This window comes from Crassostrea angulata, chromosome 2 (assembly GCF_025612915.1).
Source record: "Crassostrea angulata isolate pt1a10 chromosome 2, ASM2561291v2, whole genome shotgun sequence".
NCBI classification, from domain to species: domain Eukaryota; kingdom Metazoa; phylum Mollusca; class Bivalvia; order Ostreida; family Ostreidae; genus Magallana; species Magallana angulata.
This window is the reverse complement of record NC_069112.1, coordinates 24,858,701-24,875,589: the sequence shown is the minus strand read 5'-3', so window position 1 is coordinate 24,875,589 and position 16,889 is coordinate 24,858,701. Positions and strand designations below refer to the sequence as shown.

Here is a 16,889-nt window from a genome sequence, read left to right as displayed (position 1 = left end):
AATTTTACACTGATTTTAATTAAACATTACAATTACAGTCAAGACAATTTATTTTTGATTCAGTGATATAATTATTTTCTTATTTGCTATTATACAAACAGCACTTAATCATTTGCAGAGAAGAATTTCATACTAACAATTTTTCTATTTCAATATTAATGAAGAGATATTTGATTATACATGTAAAGAATGAACTGAATTTCTGTGACTTAAAGTTCTGATGATTCTGTGATGATTCAGACTGACCAATCATCTTTGTGCTTACAGCCGGTAGGGTTCGTGACCTTTAGTTCTAGGAGTGCCGCTGAGGCTGCCAAACAAGATTTACAGGTAATTTATTAATTTTTTTTTAATGATTTTTTAAGATTTACAGGTAAGTGTGTAAGTTTTCAACCTGGAAAGGTAAACCATTTTCCTCTGATTTAGTTCCATGTTAATTAAGTTTGAATTAGTCTCTTGCCTCTTTAATTGGAAAAAAAATTATGAAGGAAAATATCCCAGCATTAATCATATATTTCAATGTGGAAGAAAATTTTTATTCTGAATTGAAAGAAAGATAACTCTAATGCAAAATATATATATTTAGGTGTATTTGTTTAGTAGTGAAACACATATTAAAAGCTTCAAGTTATATTTTAATGAAGCGCAAGGATCAATAAAAAGAATATAAACTTTTGAAATTGACTTTTTTTTATGCAATACAAGTATTTACTACTGTTAGTAATAGTTAAGCATTGAATACAATGAGTTTGCAATGTAGAAAATGTATTTTTGAATTAGATTTTTGTGTGATGTTTTACAGGGAGTAAGATTTGACCCTGACTTGCCACAGACATTAAGGTTGGAGTTTGCAAAAAGCAATACAAAAGTCACCAAACCTAAACAGCAAAGTCCACAACCGGCTGCCACCCACCCAACACTTATCCACCCAATCACAGGGCGTAAGTAGCCAATCACATTGCAGGTTCCATGTCACATTCTGAAATCAGCCAATCACAGGGCAAAGGTTTACATCACATCCTTTAAACCAACCAATCACTGATCAGAAAAACCAACAACCAATCACATCTGATTTCACATACATTAAAATCAACCAATCACAGATATCACAGATGAGATATTCAACCAATCATTGATCACATATCAGATATCACAGTGCAATATTTCATTACATCACATTCAGTATCCTTATATCACACCAAAAAGACAAACAATGTTTACTTTGAGGAGATGTATCATGAATTATATGACTTTTCCAGCAAGAGATAAAAAGAAAAAAATAGCACACCAAATTGGGACCTGCAATAATTTAAGATTTACACAAATGAATCAGTCGCAAATCTTTCTCCAATATTTTCACTATTTGTTAAGATTAAGCTAGTGTTGAAACATTATTATGCTTTTGTAACTATAAAGGAAAATGTGCAGAATATAAATTAAAAGATTATTGAAGTATTTAAAAGCATAAAGTTCAGTTCAAGAAGTATCTTGTATTTGGATGTTAGAAATGCCAAGGGAGATTAATTTTGAGCACCAGCAATCTTCAGGCCACTAAACAATATTTTGGTTATGGAGGTGTCTTTTTTCTTTGGAATTTGTTTTTCTGGTGGTTGGAGTAAAGTGTGAATCAGACTAATAATGAAATCAAGAGCAAAAGAGACAGCACACAAATTTAAGCTTTTACTTGAATCAGAGTACTTGTATTTAATGTAAGTCTGTTGCAGAGCAATTTAATATATTTATCACATTAACACAATTTCTCTTTTTATGTAAAAAATATGAAGGGAAGTAGGTCATTGCAAAGCATTACATTACATTATGGTGGATTCTTGGTTTATGAATATATAACCAGCATAGTAACAACCATAAAAAACACAATGCTTTGTTTTCATGCACACGTGTGGATTATCTCCCTTTGCCTTTCAGAGGAACTTAGTGCAGCCTTTTTCCCAGGAGCCACAGAGACATGGGCACCACATCCCCTTGCGGCGTACCCAGAATTAGCCGCACCAACAGCCGCCCTCCACCACCACGCTCTCATACAGCACCCAGCTCTGGCTCAAGTCCCGGTACGGGTTAGTCGTCATTTTATTATACCTATTACCGCACATGTGCAAAACACTTGTTAAAAGGAACACAACAGCAGTCACTGTGGTAACTTGTGTGGAAGTGTTGCATATCAACCACAATCACCATGGCAACTTGTTATTTCACATGGGATTGTTGCATAGCAACACTATCACCATGGTAACTTGTTCATTACATGAGAGTGTTGCATAGCAACCACTGTGTTTTTGGGGGTTTGATGGTTTCACTTGGGTATAAAAAGTTCACACTTTCACTAAAATTTTCACTACTATTCTTAGAATGTGTGTTTGTTTGTTATTGAACAGAGTAGGGTAGTAAATAAGCATTAAATTGAGTTTAAAGATTAATTTCACTGACTAATTATATGTACATGCATTACCAATGCATATATGTAGAGAGCACTAGCTAATATATAATTTACAAAAATGACAACGAATTTTGCAACAAATTTTATCTATATTTTAGTCAGTATTTTTAAAAAGAACTATTGAAACAGCAACTACCTTATTTTCATTTTATAGTATGGGAAATACTAGGCATTTAGTTTTTGTACACCTTCACATAATTGGACCATGTCTGTTAAACATCAAAGAGAAAAAAATAAACAAAATAAAACAAAGACAACAATAAAATAACATAGATATAACCACATGGGTGCATTATGTTGTAATATTCATTATATTATTATCCCTAGATAAGCTAGTTAACATCATAAAATACCAAAACAATATATTAAACATTATGTTCAGTGTGACAAGAGATAAAACAACAAGCACACAGAAGGATAGAGATTAAGTGACTAGGAAGATTTAGCTACATGCCATGGGAGAAAGGGGTATCCGTCAATAATTTGCGTATGAATTTTCATTAATGTGACAAAAAGTCCCTAATCAGCATACATAAACTCAAAATGATTATTGATTTTCTTCTTTAAAAAATAATAAATGCAACTCCCCTACCCCCTCCTGATATATAGATGTAACAATTGCACATAAAAATGGTAAGGGGGGGGGGGGGGGAGGGGGCTTATGTTGTAAATTATGATGTGGTATCTTTCTGTTGTGCAATTAAGTAAAAAAAATAGTCCTTCAAATTCCATATGGTTTTGAAACCACCCCTTTTCTAGGTATCTTTGACTAGAGGAATTGTGGGAGAAAAATCTATCTTCCTGTTGTTTCCTGTTGAATGTTGTTTTGCACGGTGTTGTAATTGGTATAAGAAGAGGGCATCTGTATAAAGTGATAGCTATAAATTAAAAGGCCCTCTTAAATGTTGAATATTTTATGAAATTTTGATAAAATGTGATTTTTACTCAACAGCTATCTCCAACTAATATTTAATAAATTTAAAGACCTTGGAATTTGATTGAAAAAATAAAAAGCAAAATTTTGATCTAAAAATTTATTTATTTTGGCTGTTGAGTAAATAAAGTGTTTGTTGAATTGATTACATATAAGAGATGCAGACTTAGAGACTCTCCCTGTTGCATACCAGTGTAGTTATATTAACAAGTTCATCCACTAATGATATTTGTTACCTTCCCTCCAAATTGATTTCTTGATCTTAATGTGTGTGGGTTTTCTATTTTCCTCTATAGTTAATTTATATACCAAAAAAAAAAAGAAGAAATAAGACTGTATGGCACTACTGAAAAAAAAATTTGGAAAAGAAAATGAAAAATATATGAAAACAGAACACCCCTATCTTCTACAACAAAAAGCTAGAGTCTTTGTGTCTTGCTATGTACTAGGTAATCTTATTCAGTTATGTTTTAACCTTTTGACCTTGTTTTTGACCTTTGTCCTCTTTGTAAAATTCTAGGAATGGACATTTCACACCCTTCCTCAGGTATGAGAAAAAAATACCATTATTTTCTTACACTTACCAGGCACGCAATCAACCAGTTACCAAGGCAACAAATATGCTCTTCCTTCTTCCTTCAAAAAGAGTACCTATTAGCAAAAAAAAAAAAATAAATACTGCCCCTCTTCAATATACATGCAATTACCTCCATATCTTTGCCATACTGCATCTGCTTGTTAGGGCTGTAATAAAATCATGTGCACATTTGTTTTGCACAAGGGTCTTGGGAGAAAAAAATAGAAAGCAAAAATACATGTAGTAATTACGCATTTTCAGAGTTTCTACATTAATAAGGTCATCACGTCACAAACAATGCTAATGAATGTTTTAACTTTGAGACAAAAGCTTGCAAAATTTGAAAATTACCTAAATGGTTCATGTAAGATTAAAAACCAGACATGGATTCCAAACTGTTACAGCACGGCAGCAACTGAATGCACAACTAGTTACACTCTTATAGTTACAGCACACCTTCTCTCCTGCATACTGTAACTTGAAAATTCTTAAGACTGTAACTTGAATCTTGAGACTTAAAGGACAAAATACTTATTTTGTTTTACAAAATTCACATGAGACATTATTTAACAGAAAACTTTTAATCTATATTGTTATAGGAATGGATTCCTCATCTGCAGGTAATAAAAACATTTTATTAGTTTTCAGGAGAAAACATAAGTGAAACTTAAGTTAAACTCGATCAGTTTTATAGGCTTGATTGAGTTTGTATGGGGGTGGGTTTTCTGAATTAATAGGAAAAGCAAATTTGTTGGCTTGGTAATTATTTCTCTGAAACCCGCACATTAATCCAAAAAACCCTTATAGCTGGCACACTCATGGTTCTTGCTCTCACTGAAATGTCTTACGAAAGAGACTTGTCAAATGTGTGATTTCAGAATATGGCATGATCAAATTACGCATGTGTTTTTGGTCTAAGCTTTTTTTCTTCTACAATCTAACCATTGCAGAACAAGCACCTACCTGAAAAGAAAAAAAATGACAAGTTAACTACAACCATATTTGTGTTTTGAAAATGCCCTGTTTTCAAACGGTGTCCAACCAATTTTCTTGTTGAACCACATTGTCAAAGGGAGATAATTGAGTGAAGGACAGTGTTCCTTTCAGAGGGTTCACTAATATAAAAGCCAATTTTAATTAGTAATATCGTTCATCCTCACGTGTTTATGTAGAAGCTTCGTTATATGCATGACATGTTATATTTTATTTTCATGGAGTTCTCGGCATCACAGTCTTCTGCAATGTACACCAGTATATGAGAAAATAAAACAAAACAAAACAAACCATTGTTCTTAATAATGGTTGAGGATGAATTCCAATTTCTTGTCAAATAATGGGAGAATGTACTTATTATACCATGCATTAAGAAGTTAAAATTTCATACCCCTACACTTTTTATTTTAGAGCATAATTGAAATCTGTGGGCAAAATGTAATGTTTAAGCAAAATATTTTGATGGACATAGGCAAAGTTGCGTGATCTTTTACTCAAATTTAACCATGCCGTTTGATTAATGCCTGACTATGTTAGATATGTAAAAGATCATGATAATTTACAAACGCCACAATTAAATCAGCATTGCTGATACGTTTTTGATTTGACAGCATCGATACTGAGTACACAAAGCAACGATATAGAAACAAAACCTAAACCCCATTATAAAGCTGTGATGTAGAGATTCTGCACTGATAGAAAACTGCCTATGTCTTTTTCAGCACCCGAATTTTCTCTGTATAGAGCACAAAGTACGGCGTCTTTCCCAGCAAACCTCAGACACACACCTAGCCGGGGTCGCATGCAAGGAGGGCTTTTGGCACCACTCTCATTCATTGCTAACAATCACTAAAACAAAACGTATAGCTCTGCCGCTTCATTTATTTATTTATTTTTTTATAATTTTTTCTGGACTTTTTTTTTTTTTTTTTTTTTTTTTATACAAGATTTCAGGGGTTTTTTTATGCATATTTCACTTATTAATCTTTTGGCAATGGGTTGGGAGCAAAAAACTTCAATCTAAAAAATAAATGGAAAAAAATTCATCATGCATTTTTTTTAATGCTCTGCTCATTTTGGTTGTCTTTTCAAAGTGAATTTTAATATGAAAATTCTCAATGAAATCATAAAGAAAAATAGTATCTCAAAATTGTGGGTTTTCAAATTTCAAAAAGTGCGGTCTATTCTCATCTTAGTAGATTATCGTCCGATACATTTCAACCCTTCTGAGTGGTAGTAGATTTACCAGTTGTGACATATATTTAGATGTGCTTTTTATCTGTGTGGCACTTTTTCTATCTTCTTTCAATGCAATTGATTTTAATATAGAAAAAGAAAAACGAAACCAAAGTATCCCTTGTATTTTTGAGTAGTCACTACAGCAAAATTTATGTGAACCCCTTTTTTTCTTTGTACAGTGTATAAGTGTTTTTTCCAAAGAATCCCATGCACAAAAGGACACTTCATTCAAATGTTAACTATTCAGGAAAGGACTTAATATACAAGTTGTAGAAAGCAAACGTTGCTACTAACAAACTTTGCACTGGACTCTATGTATTCTGTAATTTTGTAAACAGAATACCAACATAAGAAAATAAGAAATTAGCAAAGAGTAAGCTGACCAAGTAGATTTAAGCAAAATTCAAGTAAAGATATAAGCATTATTTTTAGATGATCGAGAAGGTTCAAGCAGAATTCAAGTAGAAATTTAGATTTATGTCATTTGAACATGTTTAAGAAGAAGTCAAGTAGAAATCAAGCATAATTTAAGTAAACCCAGCAGGTTCAAGCAGTATTAAAGTCGAAAGTAGCAGGTAGGTGGCGATGAAATGCAGGGAATGTTACGAACAAGCAATGAATGATGGGTGTGCAAGAAAGCTCTTCTTCCTCTTCACAAAAAATCAGACCAGGTTATGGACTGATAGTTTTCATTGGTGGTTCTATCCAACAAGAGTGATCATATGTATATTTTAATAGTATCAGGTGATCTAACGTCTTAAATTGTCGAGACTGGATCTGTCTATTAAAGGATGTGTATATAAACCGCATATCGTTCCATTTGCGAGGCACTACCTTGAATCCATTTGTTAATGTTATTAATAACAAAGGCAGGGTTGGGGGTTTAGGAAGAGTAGCCTGCGGCTAGTCAGTGTCTGGGAAATAGAAAAAAATTGCGAAGACCACACCCGTATGCTGGGGGAGACCCGTGACAGTGACGTCACGGCTTTGTGACGTCATGGGTTTGTCCATTCCACAGATTCACCACCCCACCATGGTAGCCTCCCCCCAGGCTGTGTCGGCCGCCCTGCCACACCCCCCTATAGCGGCCACGCCCATTCTTACGAGCCCCCTGAGCACGAGCGTCAGCACGGCGGGCGCCGGCACGCTACAGGTCCAGCAGACGTCCTCCCAGAGCCCGGGGGTGTCCATGGCGGCCCACACCAGTAACTCGCCCTGCTCCACCCTGTTTGTGGCCAATTTGGGACAGTTCTCCTCCGAGCAGGAGCTTAAAGACTTGTTCAACAGGTAAGTGTGTGATCTGTCTCTTGTTATTACACACTTCTCCGAAGAACTGGAGCAAGAGGGCTTGTTCAACAGGTGGGTGTGAACTCGAGCAAGAGGGCTTGTTCAACAGGTGGGTGTGTTTGCTCTCCTGTTCACAGCAGAGGGGATCGTGATTAAATCATGATATTTTGGGGCAAGATAATTCTGTATCAGCAGAGACTATGTCTGTGGTCTTTGGTTAACAGCAGAGAGCAGATTGAACCATTTTTGATGCATTACTTGACTTTTTCGGAGAAGGTAGGTGAGGACTCATAATACACGTATTCATAAAAAAGGAGTTATGTGTATGGAAAACATAAAAAAAAGTGATTGAATGGAAACTAAGTCTTATTATTTTTAAATCTGTCGGTCACCTTTTCAGAATTAAAACAAATTTTCCATAATGCACCACAAGACGTGATTGCATCTGCAAAATGTTTGGATGATTCGTTTTCGATTGCATGGATTGATATAGGATTTTGTATGATTATAATTCTACTATAACACTTTAGTTCCGTGTTCGTGTAAAACGACAAACGGAAACATAAATCTACTTATGGTCTTGTCCTCTTAATAATAAAATGTTACCCTGTCTTGGACTACATATATTTCTTTTATAGAACACCCCACCCCGTCTATTACCATGCTAACTTGATACAAAAAATACTCAGTATTTTCTCTTAATTTGATGTCATTGATATGTATCATGTCAGTGAAAGTGAAACGTTAAAATGTTATTGTAGATATAACGTTAAGTCATGAAGGTAAGCGGACCAGTTTAATCTCCATTTTATAGATCACACGAACGTTTGACATCTTTACCATCATTTATAGTTCACAACAAGAGTTTGGTAGACACTGATTACACCGTAGCTATATTTGACGCACTCAGCGCTTGGAAGGAATACAGAGACCATTCACTCTTTTGTCTGTCAAAAAACCACCAAGGCTATTATATAATAATAATATTATTATTGATTTCTGGCTGGTTTACTTTTTTTTTTGCAAAATCTGCAATGAATCCTCTTGCTAATCTCAATTTTCAGAATGGCGATAAAGATTTTTTTTTTTTTTTGGTTGGAAAAAATAAGTATTAGAAATATTTGTTCACTTAATGGAACATGAACAATCTATTATATAATATTTATTCTTGTAAAATTTAATTTATTTTGGAATTTGTCTCTTTCTTTAAATTCATCGATTGAGATCAGCTCACCGGAACTTGCAAATGACCTTGACATTCTGAAGCAGCAGAACTCTTTACCGAGGTCAAATATACATGCAGAACATATGCACATACGATGACTCAAAGGGGTTAACACTAAACATGAAAGCCAATCGTCTTTTGAAGAACTGACCTCGTAAAAGATGGATGCTGCTGTATTAGATTGAAATGTCTCTTGGGTATTTAATATTGAAAATTCACCAAGAGACAAACCCTTTCAGTTGCGTTATCAAGATGGAAAACAAAACAACAGAGAGCCTTGGTGCTTTTCCTTTGTTATCCTTGCTGATAATATCAACTGAAGTCCATATTTCAGAACAGAGTTGCAAGGTTAATACCATTTTTTATTACTCTCCTCTGAAAGAATCACAAATTACCTCCCTTGTTCTATTTAGACCACAATGAGTTATTCCCCATGCATCGTGAATGGAATGAGGTTATTTTCATGATATACTTTTTTAACATGTTCAGTTTTTTAACCAACTTGTCTGTTCTCCTCTTGTTTACGTATATATTCATACAATGTATAGAGCTTTGCAACGTACTATACCAATTTTTGGTCACTACTTTATTATATCCATCAAGTGTTGGTGTCACGTGCAATATATAATCTATTTTTGTTTCCTTGGTCAAGCTGTTTAGGCACTAATATGATCACACCCTAAAAGGTTTAGCAAATACAGCAAGGGGTAGTTTGCAATTGTACGGAATACTATTGTCATATAGTGTTCTTCGCTTTCATCACAAAGCCAATGCAGAATTGAGCAACACAACACTATATACCACACGACATAGACTATGTGTCAGTAGATGTCAAGCCACGTATAGATAGTGAGGAGAGAACAACTCCTTTAAGGAAGGGGTGAAACACGAAAGTTTACTATAAAGTAAAATGTTTTATTAGATTTTGAACTTTCACGCTGTCCACTGAAAATATCTGTGCAAAAAGCTTGATTTGTTATCTTTATTATTTTCAAAATACACTTGCACTTATCAGTCAACAGTTGTACAGCATTTAAATTGTTAAAATAAGTATTTTGGTCAGTTATCGTTGTGTATGAATGTAAACATGTATTTCAACACTTACAATGTAGGATATCTCACAATCGTGTCAACACAAAAACCAAAGAAAAACACAAACTGTTACATTAAACCCCAGTTTAAATTTGCTTTTTTCGATCGCCGCCATTTTCTAGTTTGCATGCAGCCTCGTTGTGATCACGACACGCCCCCTTGCAGTTCTATCTTATGACACTGTCCCAGGGTTGGCGATCCATTCACCTATATCTTCTGAACTACTTTTGGCGTATTAATTTTTTCTGTGTCAAATTTGACATACATTAAAAAAATCAGAACAATGTTAGCAATGAAAATATGCTTATTCATTTTTCTAAAACTCGTACTACTTGAAGGAAGACTTTCTATATGACAAATCATACAACATTTACTTCCGGTGTCAATTTTCTGCAAATATAGTTTTCTGTGATTCAATGACAAAAGAGTAAATTTGAACATTGCTTCAACTTTTGAGTGTTAAAAGCACTTGTCAATGAATGTTCAACTTATCAGCAATTTTGTTAAACAACATGTCTGCTTTCTGTTTTTAGTTTCCAGGGTTTCAGCCGGCTAAGAATGCATAACAAAGGAGGATCACCCGTAGCATTTGTAGAGTTTCAGGTGAGTGCTTCGTGTCAATATGACACATGTACATGGGACACGCCCATCTATGGATGAACAAACTGTCTCTCGAAATTAGACCAAAAACCCAATGTGTTTGATTCTTATCACAATCTTGCGCAATTCGATAAGCGTCAACTATATTTATGTTGTCTTTGAAATCAGCCGGAGGCTTTACAAATTTAATTTTTATAAGAATATTCAAATTGAATTTTTGGTTTTCCTAAAACTGTGTAGAATTTTTAAAAACACTTATGGGAAACAAAATTTTATGTCAAATCTACAATTTGTGTAAGTAATTTTTTGAAAAGGAAAATTTAATATCTCGTCAATAACTGTTTGAAAAAAGCTTCATCTAACGTTGCATGATGGGATTGATTGACAGGATGTGAGACAAGCGTCGGAGGCCATGGGGCGACTTCAGGGCTTCGTCCTTCTTTCCTCAGATCGAGGCGGAATCCGCATCGAGTATGCTAAAAATAAGATGGGAGAGGTGGTGAGTGGAATTTAATGTTACCCGCTACAACCAACCAACTTTATGCAAGTAAGGTTCATTACGTATTTTCCTGTATTCAGCCATAGCATATTTTCACCGCTTGTTGCACCATCTGCCAGACAAGGGAAGGAACTCGTGTTTTTAATGCATTTCGATTTTTACCAAAGGGATCCGAGGTTAAAAAAATATCTTTTTATAATAGTAATATATAGATTATTTCCTGTAATATTATAATATAACGTTAATATTTTAAGACAGGAAATTATCCTTCTAATAAAAAGAATTATGTTTTATGCCTGTGAGATTTCAGTAGGATATGATTGTTACTCGTTCCAAGATTTAAAAATGTAAAAATTAAAAGAAATCAAATTACAAAAAAGGAACAAATGAAACAAACAGAATCAGATTTAGGGAGGGGTAGTAGTTATTGGATGTTTTGAAATTAACATCAATTAAATAATGGAAACTTCCTTCTCTTGTGTGGTGATTTGTAGGAGTGATATAATCTGCATGACTTTACGGTGAGTAATACTCAAACGTGCGTAAGGCTCAAATAAAGGGCACGTTTGTTGACCTAACATATGGCCTTGAAAGCCATCATCAGACATTTTCGTGGTATCTTTTTGTGTTCTTGAATCGAACAATCAATTTGAAATTAAATTTAACAATAGAGTATATTTTTAAAATTGATTTCCTGAATCAACAACAAAGGACAAAGACTATGTTCATTTTTAAGAAAGAAACGTTTACGTAGCTACGTTTAATCTCTTAGTTTCTCTATTGTTTCCAGCAGTTTTGCTTTTCAAAACGTACATTTGGATAATACTATGTTATTTTTCACGACAACTTTATTTCAAGATTTACCTGAGATAAACTGCTTCGGGGTGATTAATTTTCAAGCCTTATCCACACCTGTTTTTATTTTTTTACAACTATATGGCAAATGCTGGTACGCTGCGAGAAATATTTACGACAATGAGGCTTTTACAAACCCCGTACAAATTTCTCGCACACGAATAAAAGTTGCTTTTCAGAATTTTTAAAAACTTTAACCTTTTTACCTTTTAAAAAATATAATTTTAAGTGCGAAATTTTCATTGTTTGAACTTAAAACATGCCCCCTGACTATTGACAGTTAAGGACGCATGTAGATGTTCAGTTTCTTATCTAAGCTTATATACTCACTTCACTGCAAGCACTGGATCATCAGAAATGTTCAAATATTTCTTTATGGAGAATTTCCTTCTTTAATGCGATATTTAATAAAAAAAAAAATGATTAAATGAAAGAATTTGCTCAACAAATATTGAACATTGTTATCTTAGGCAATAAATCATTTATTTGAAGCACTTTTACTTATTATTTACAAATAGTTAAAATAAAAGTTAAATAAAAAAATTAAAAAAAACCCACAAATTAAAAGTTTTGTTGTTGACTTTTACAACTTAGAACTATTTTACATTATTTATAACGGTTTCCCAAAAGTCATTTATGATTTATACGTATTTAATTGAAATTAATCTTTTGAATTATTTTTATTTTGCAGGGAAAGAAGGAAGAAACCTCTGGTCTATCCCCAGTAAGCACCACAACGATTTTCTCATAAATATTCAAAAGGTTGTGTTTCCATAGGAACGGCTTTTCCCCCTTCCTGTTGTCTGCATCTGTCGAGGAGGCTCGCTGTGATTGGATAAAAATAATCATCAGTGAAGCTTTTTTGTTTCATCCTTTTGAGTGATTGCTATTAATAAAACTTATGGTCTCATATCGCTAGCGAGTGTTACTTTTAAATTTATTTATATGATATATTATATATTTGAATAAGGAGGACTTTTTTGGTTTTTGTGGTGAAGACATTGTTATTCTATAAGATATTATACATATATATCTGTATACAATATGTTGATTGATTCTCATTGTAGATAATCCATGTTACTTAATGTTTATCGTGTATTTGATATTATATAAGTCATGCATACATTACATGTATATGAAAGATTTTGATTGGTTGATGAAGTCACCTGACATTGTCGTCACTAAGTGATATGCAAATAAGAAGGTCTTTAGAGTTCAAGCAAAGAGACCTAGAAGATCTCAGAAACTGTGTGAATTTTTATCACGTTCGAATAATTGTTGAGAATCTAATATGAATATCAATTATTTTGCAAAGGAAATGAAATAGTGCACTCCATTGTGACGTCATCGACTTTTGATGCCTACAAAATCATTGTGATTTGGTATATACGATTTTTTTTGTTCTTCATTTTTGCTGTGATGAAAAGCGTGTGTTATTTGATAGGTATGACAAATGTTTCCCAGGGACTTTTAAGATTTATTTATTTTTTGTCCAAGATAATTCGAGACGTTTGTTGACAAATCATGAATGTACGATTCCTAGATTTGCTATCCTGAATAAGCAATTTGTTTCTTTTGTATTTTGCTGTTTAAATATTTTGAAAGAAGCAACTGGTTTTACAACTGTTCAAAAATAATGTATGTCTTGAGCGAAATTTACATTAACATTTGTATTTAATTAAAATAGCCTTGCAATTTTGTAGGAAACACTAATTTTAAAGGAAGAGCAAGAGATGCATGAACATTAGCATTTAAATATTTATCAAAAAGGTCAGTTTTGAAAAAAAAGATTAAAAAAAATGAAATAATTATTTACTGTGATGGGGAAGTAATCTGGTATTAGGGTGTGTAAGCAGACAGCTTTCGGCAACAGGAAGCATGAAGCGAAATATCGATACGGCGCTATATCGATAGTGCGCTATATCGGAATAGATTTCCCAAGGTTATCCGTCCACTGTTCTAACATATCGGATGACAAGATGGATTTATAGAAGCACAAACTCACAGATATTAAACAAACAGGACATGTAGAATTTTCAGTTTTTGAGATTCACAGTTTTTTTTTCATTTTACTTACTTCAATTTTAAAAAGAAATAGGAATGATGATGATTCTTTGCTAAAACGTAATAGTGTTATTTTTTAATCACTCCAGTTCGAAATTTTCTGCACTTTTTTATGGGATTTAATGAAGTGTTCAAAACGGCAGATCTCTTTGTAATGTTTTGTTTATTTGGAGTTTTTAAAATCGTATAAAGAAGGCTTCGGTAAACTTTTTCAGGGGTAATACACATGTAAACCAGTAGTGATTTTGTCTACTCTGAAAAGTAATGCGAAGGCACCGTTACCCTTTTTTTAAAGCAATATAAAAACACTGCTAAAATGCACCATCGCACTTGTTAGATGATAAAACAAGGTTGTGTTTTTAGATGAGTTAAAGAGTCGGTCATTAGATTCACTTGTCACACCTTAGGCTAATATGCAACAAAAATTCGATAAGCACTTTTGCACTAGAAATGTCTTTTTTCCCTTCTTATTTTGAATGGTTCATTTTCTTTCTAATTCACCTCATTCAAAGGTTTCACTCTCCAACGATGTTGTACAGATAATAAAACATTCCATTTTTTCCTCTATGAAAATGTTCCTACATACTCCATGACACTAAAAAATCCCTTCCAGATGATTGGTCACTTTTATACTGACGTTATGCGATTCTTGCGTCATCCGAAAAGTTTTGCATTCACAGAACACGAATATCATTTAGTACACGTTATTGAATTTAAATCTGGAGAGTAGAAATTGATCAATTATTTATGTTTTTATTTATTTATTGTAAAATAGTCTCAAGTAGGATAGGTTTTTATCAAAATGATATTCATCGTTCGCAAAATGTCAACAAATATGCAACTGTTTATATAACTATTGTTGATTTGGTATTAGTGCTGTAGGTTTGCTGGTGAATGTGGCGTGAAAGTGTATTTACTGTACTACATGTGTGTATCAATGGATGTATAGACCAATACGATCACTTGTTACAAACTTATGCTTATTATTGATTTTATATATTTGCTTACATCTTGATTGTCTGTCTCATATTATTGTGTTACTACGAAATCCAGTGAATAATCATTGAGGATATTGTGATTGACCAATCAAATTGAACATACGAGTTGAGCGGTCAATCAAATGATTCGTGTGAAATGCGACGCGTTTGGTTGACCAATCGAATTAAACTTTACAAACAGGGCTAGAAATACTTGTAGCATAATCATAATGTAGCGTATAGAACAAAATTACGATGACACAGGGTATGAAATATCATCACGAAAAATAACAAAACAAAACATAGGAGGATCAAACTTAGCTTCAGAGATCAAATATCTACTAGTAGTGATTGCTTTTGTCTGTAAATCGATACTCAACCTTCTGCTGCAATGGTTAATGGTTTTTCAGTTTTCATCGAACCTTTAGAGATAGAAATTTGTACTTTCCCGTAGGAAGGCTCAATATTCAACAGATTACCCATCAGATCTAGCTAAAAATGTACCTATGATTTTAAAACTATAAATTATTTTTGGGTCGATGAATATCCAATTACTAGTATTTTACTTTTAGAAATGTTTCCTTAACGTTTTACAAAGCTAATCTTCTGAAGGAAATTGATATAGTTTAAACTTGGGCATGGCCGTCTAGGCCTCTTCTAAAGATACAATTGCATTTTGAAAGTTCTTTGTTAATAAATTTTGGTCGTGTGTAGCGGTACTATGGAATATTAGGTTTAACATTGTTGATTTTAATCGTTAACAGGGTAGCTCTCTATTTGTTCTTTCTTGTTAGTTGACAATCTCTGTAAAATAAAACGCTCAGAGGATATAGTATATTAACTAGGGACTGCTTACAGATCACTCATGCAATTTGTCAATCAAGTGACACTTTGTTATTGTTTACATTTGGAAATCGAGTGAAAGATTTCTGAAAGTAAAAATAGCTTGGTTTTAAATCACCTTTTTCTACACGTCCTTTTCGTAAGAGAAATGCGTCTCATAGATAAGTATGTTTATGTATTTTAAAATATATATAAATTATGCAAACTGTTTTTTCACTAGCTTTGTTTTTCGTACTTGTTTACTCTTTTTAAAAAAAATCTGTTGTAGTATTCTGTCATTGTGGTCAGTATTGATCATCGATTGGTTGTTTTTGTCACGTGGTAGAGGGCTACTTATCTTTTGTGCGAGTTATATTTCTTGTCTTATGGACTCTAAAATGTCAGATTAAATACTGACTGGTTTTTTTCATTAGAAAACTCTTTAGGATTCGTATCCACCGCATTTGGTCAATCATGGAACAATTTTGTTTCTTTTTAATTTTTGGTTTTTGGAAGGAGTAAAATAAGGTATTTTTTCTCTATTTTAGCCACAGTGCGCCGTGCAATGTCTAATTTTTGCTCAAATCTGTTCTTTTTATTCAGTACTTTATGTTAGCGACTTAGCATTGATATGTGGGATTCATTGTAGTATGAACTGTTTACTCTCTAACTGGTAGAAACACGAAAAAAGGGCATTAAAATGCCAACTTGACATCGAAATAGTCATGTTCTATTTTCCCGTCATGCATTGACTTCCCACATTGCAATGAACCGGAAGTTTTTTCGAAGTATTAGTGTTTTGCCATTTATGTACATTGTAGTTTTTTTGGGTCACCTGTGGCCCCGTTATGTAAATTATATCATACATGTCTTTACATGGAATAAATGACCAACGTCAATAAAGTCTTGTCTTTTTAACCGGGTTTTCCAAAGGAAAAATATCCGGTTATTGAAATGATGAAAATGGCTGCCAGGCAGGCGGGCGGCTGCCAAAAAGATACTCTTATTGTACGGATAAAACTCTCCTACAGTTTTCAAGATAGAAAGATGCTGTTTTACATATATCAGAGGTGTGCATATCGCTAGGATCTAGATTTCTGATAACTATGAAAAAAAATACCAGCTGTTGAGCTTAGTCATTTTCGCAAAAAATTGTGCATGTACCACATTTTTCTGTTTATGTAGTGTTCATTGATTCAGGATTGACGGATGGATTGTGAATATAGTGTTAGTATAGGATAAGGGGGGTACCATTTTTTATGTACAAGCA

General features: G+C 33.4%; 1 protein-coding gene across 25 annotated transcripts in view; it reads left to right on the top strand.

The window, feature by feature from the left end:
* The window catches only part of LOC128172558 (uncharacterized), a 73,136-nt gene extending 56,614 nt beyond the window's left edge, over window positions 1-16,522 (top strand). For 13 of the 25 annotated variants that reach the window (XM_052838328.1, XM_052838314.1, XM_052838315.1 and 10 more), the window contains 9 exons: window positions 268-330; window positions 803-941; window positions 1,927-2,075; window positions 3,910-3,936; window positions 4,566-4,586; window positions 7,217-7,485; window positions 10,336-10,405; window positions 10,791-10,901; window positions 12,448-16,522. In XM_052838328.1, coding sequence (XP_052694288.1) covers window positions 268-330; window positions 803-941; window positions 1,927-2,075; window positions 3,910-3,936; window positions 4,566-4,586; window positions 7,217-7,485; window positions 10,336-10,405; window positions 10,791-10,901; window positions 12,448-12,507 — 909 coding nt within the window. In that variant the 3' untranslated portion in view covers window positions 12,508-16,522. Of the gene's footprint in view, window positions 1-267; window positions 331-802; window positions 942-1,926; window positions 2,076-3,909; window positions 3,937-4,565; window positions 4,587-7,216; window positions 7,486-8,246; window positions 8,268-10,335; window positions 10,406-10,790; window positions 10,950-12,447 lie in introns of those variants that run through there. The other 12 variants (XM_052838318.1, XM_052838339.1, XR_008242310.1 and 9 more) reach the window with 11 other exon arrangements.
* The last annotated feature ends 367 nt before the right edge of the window (window positions 16,523-16,889 follow it).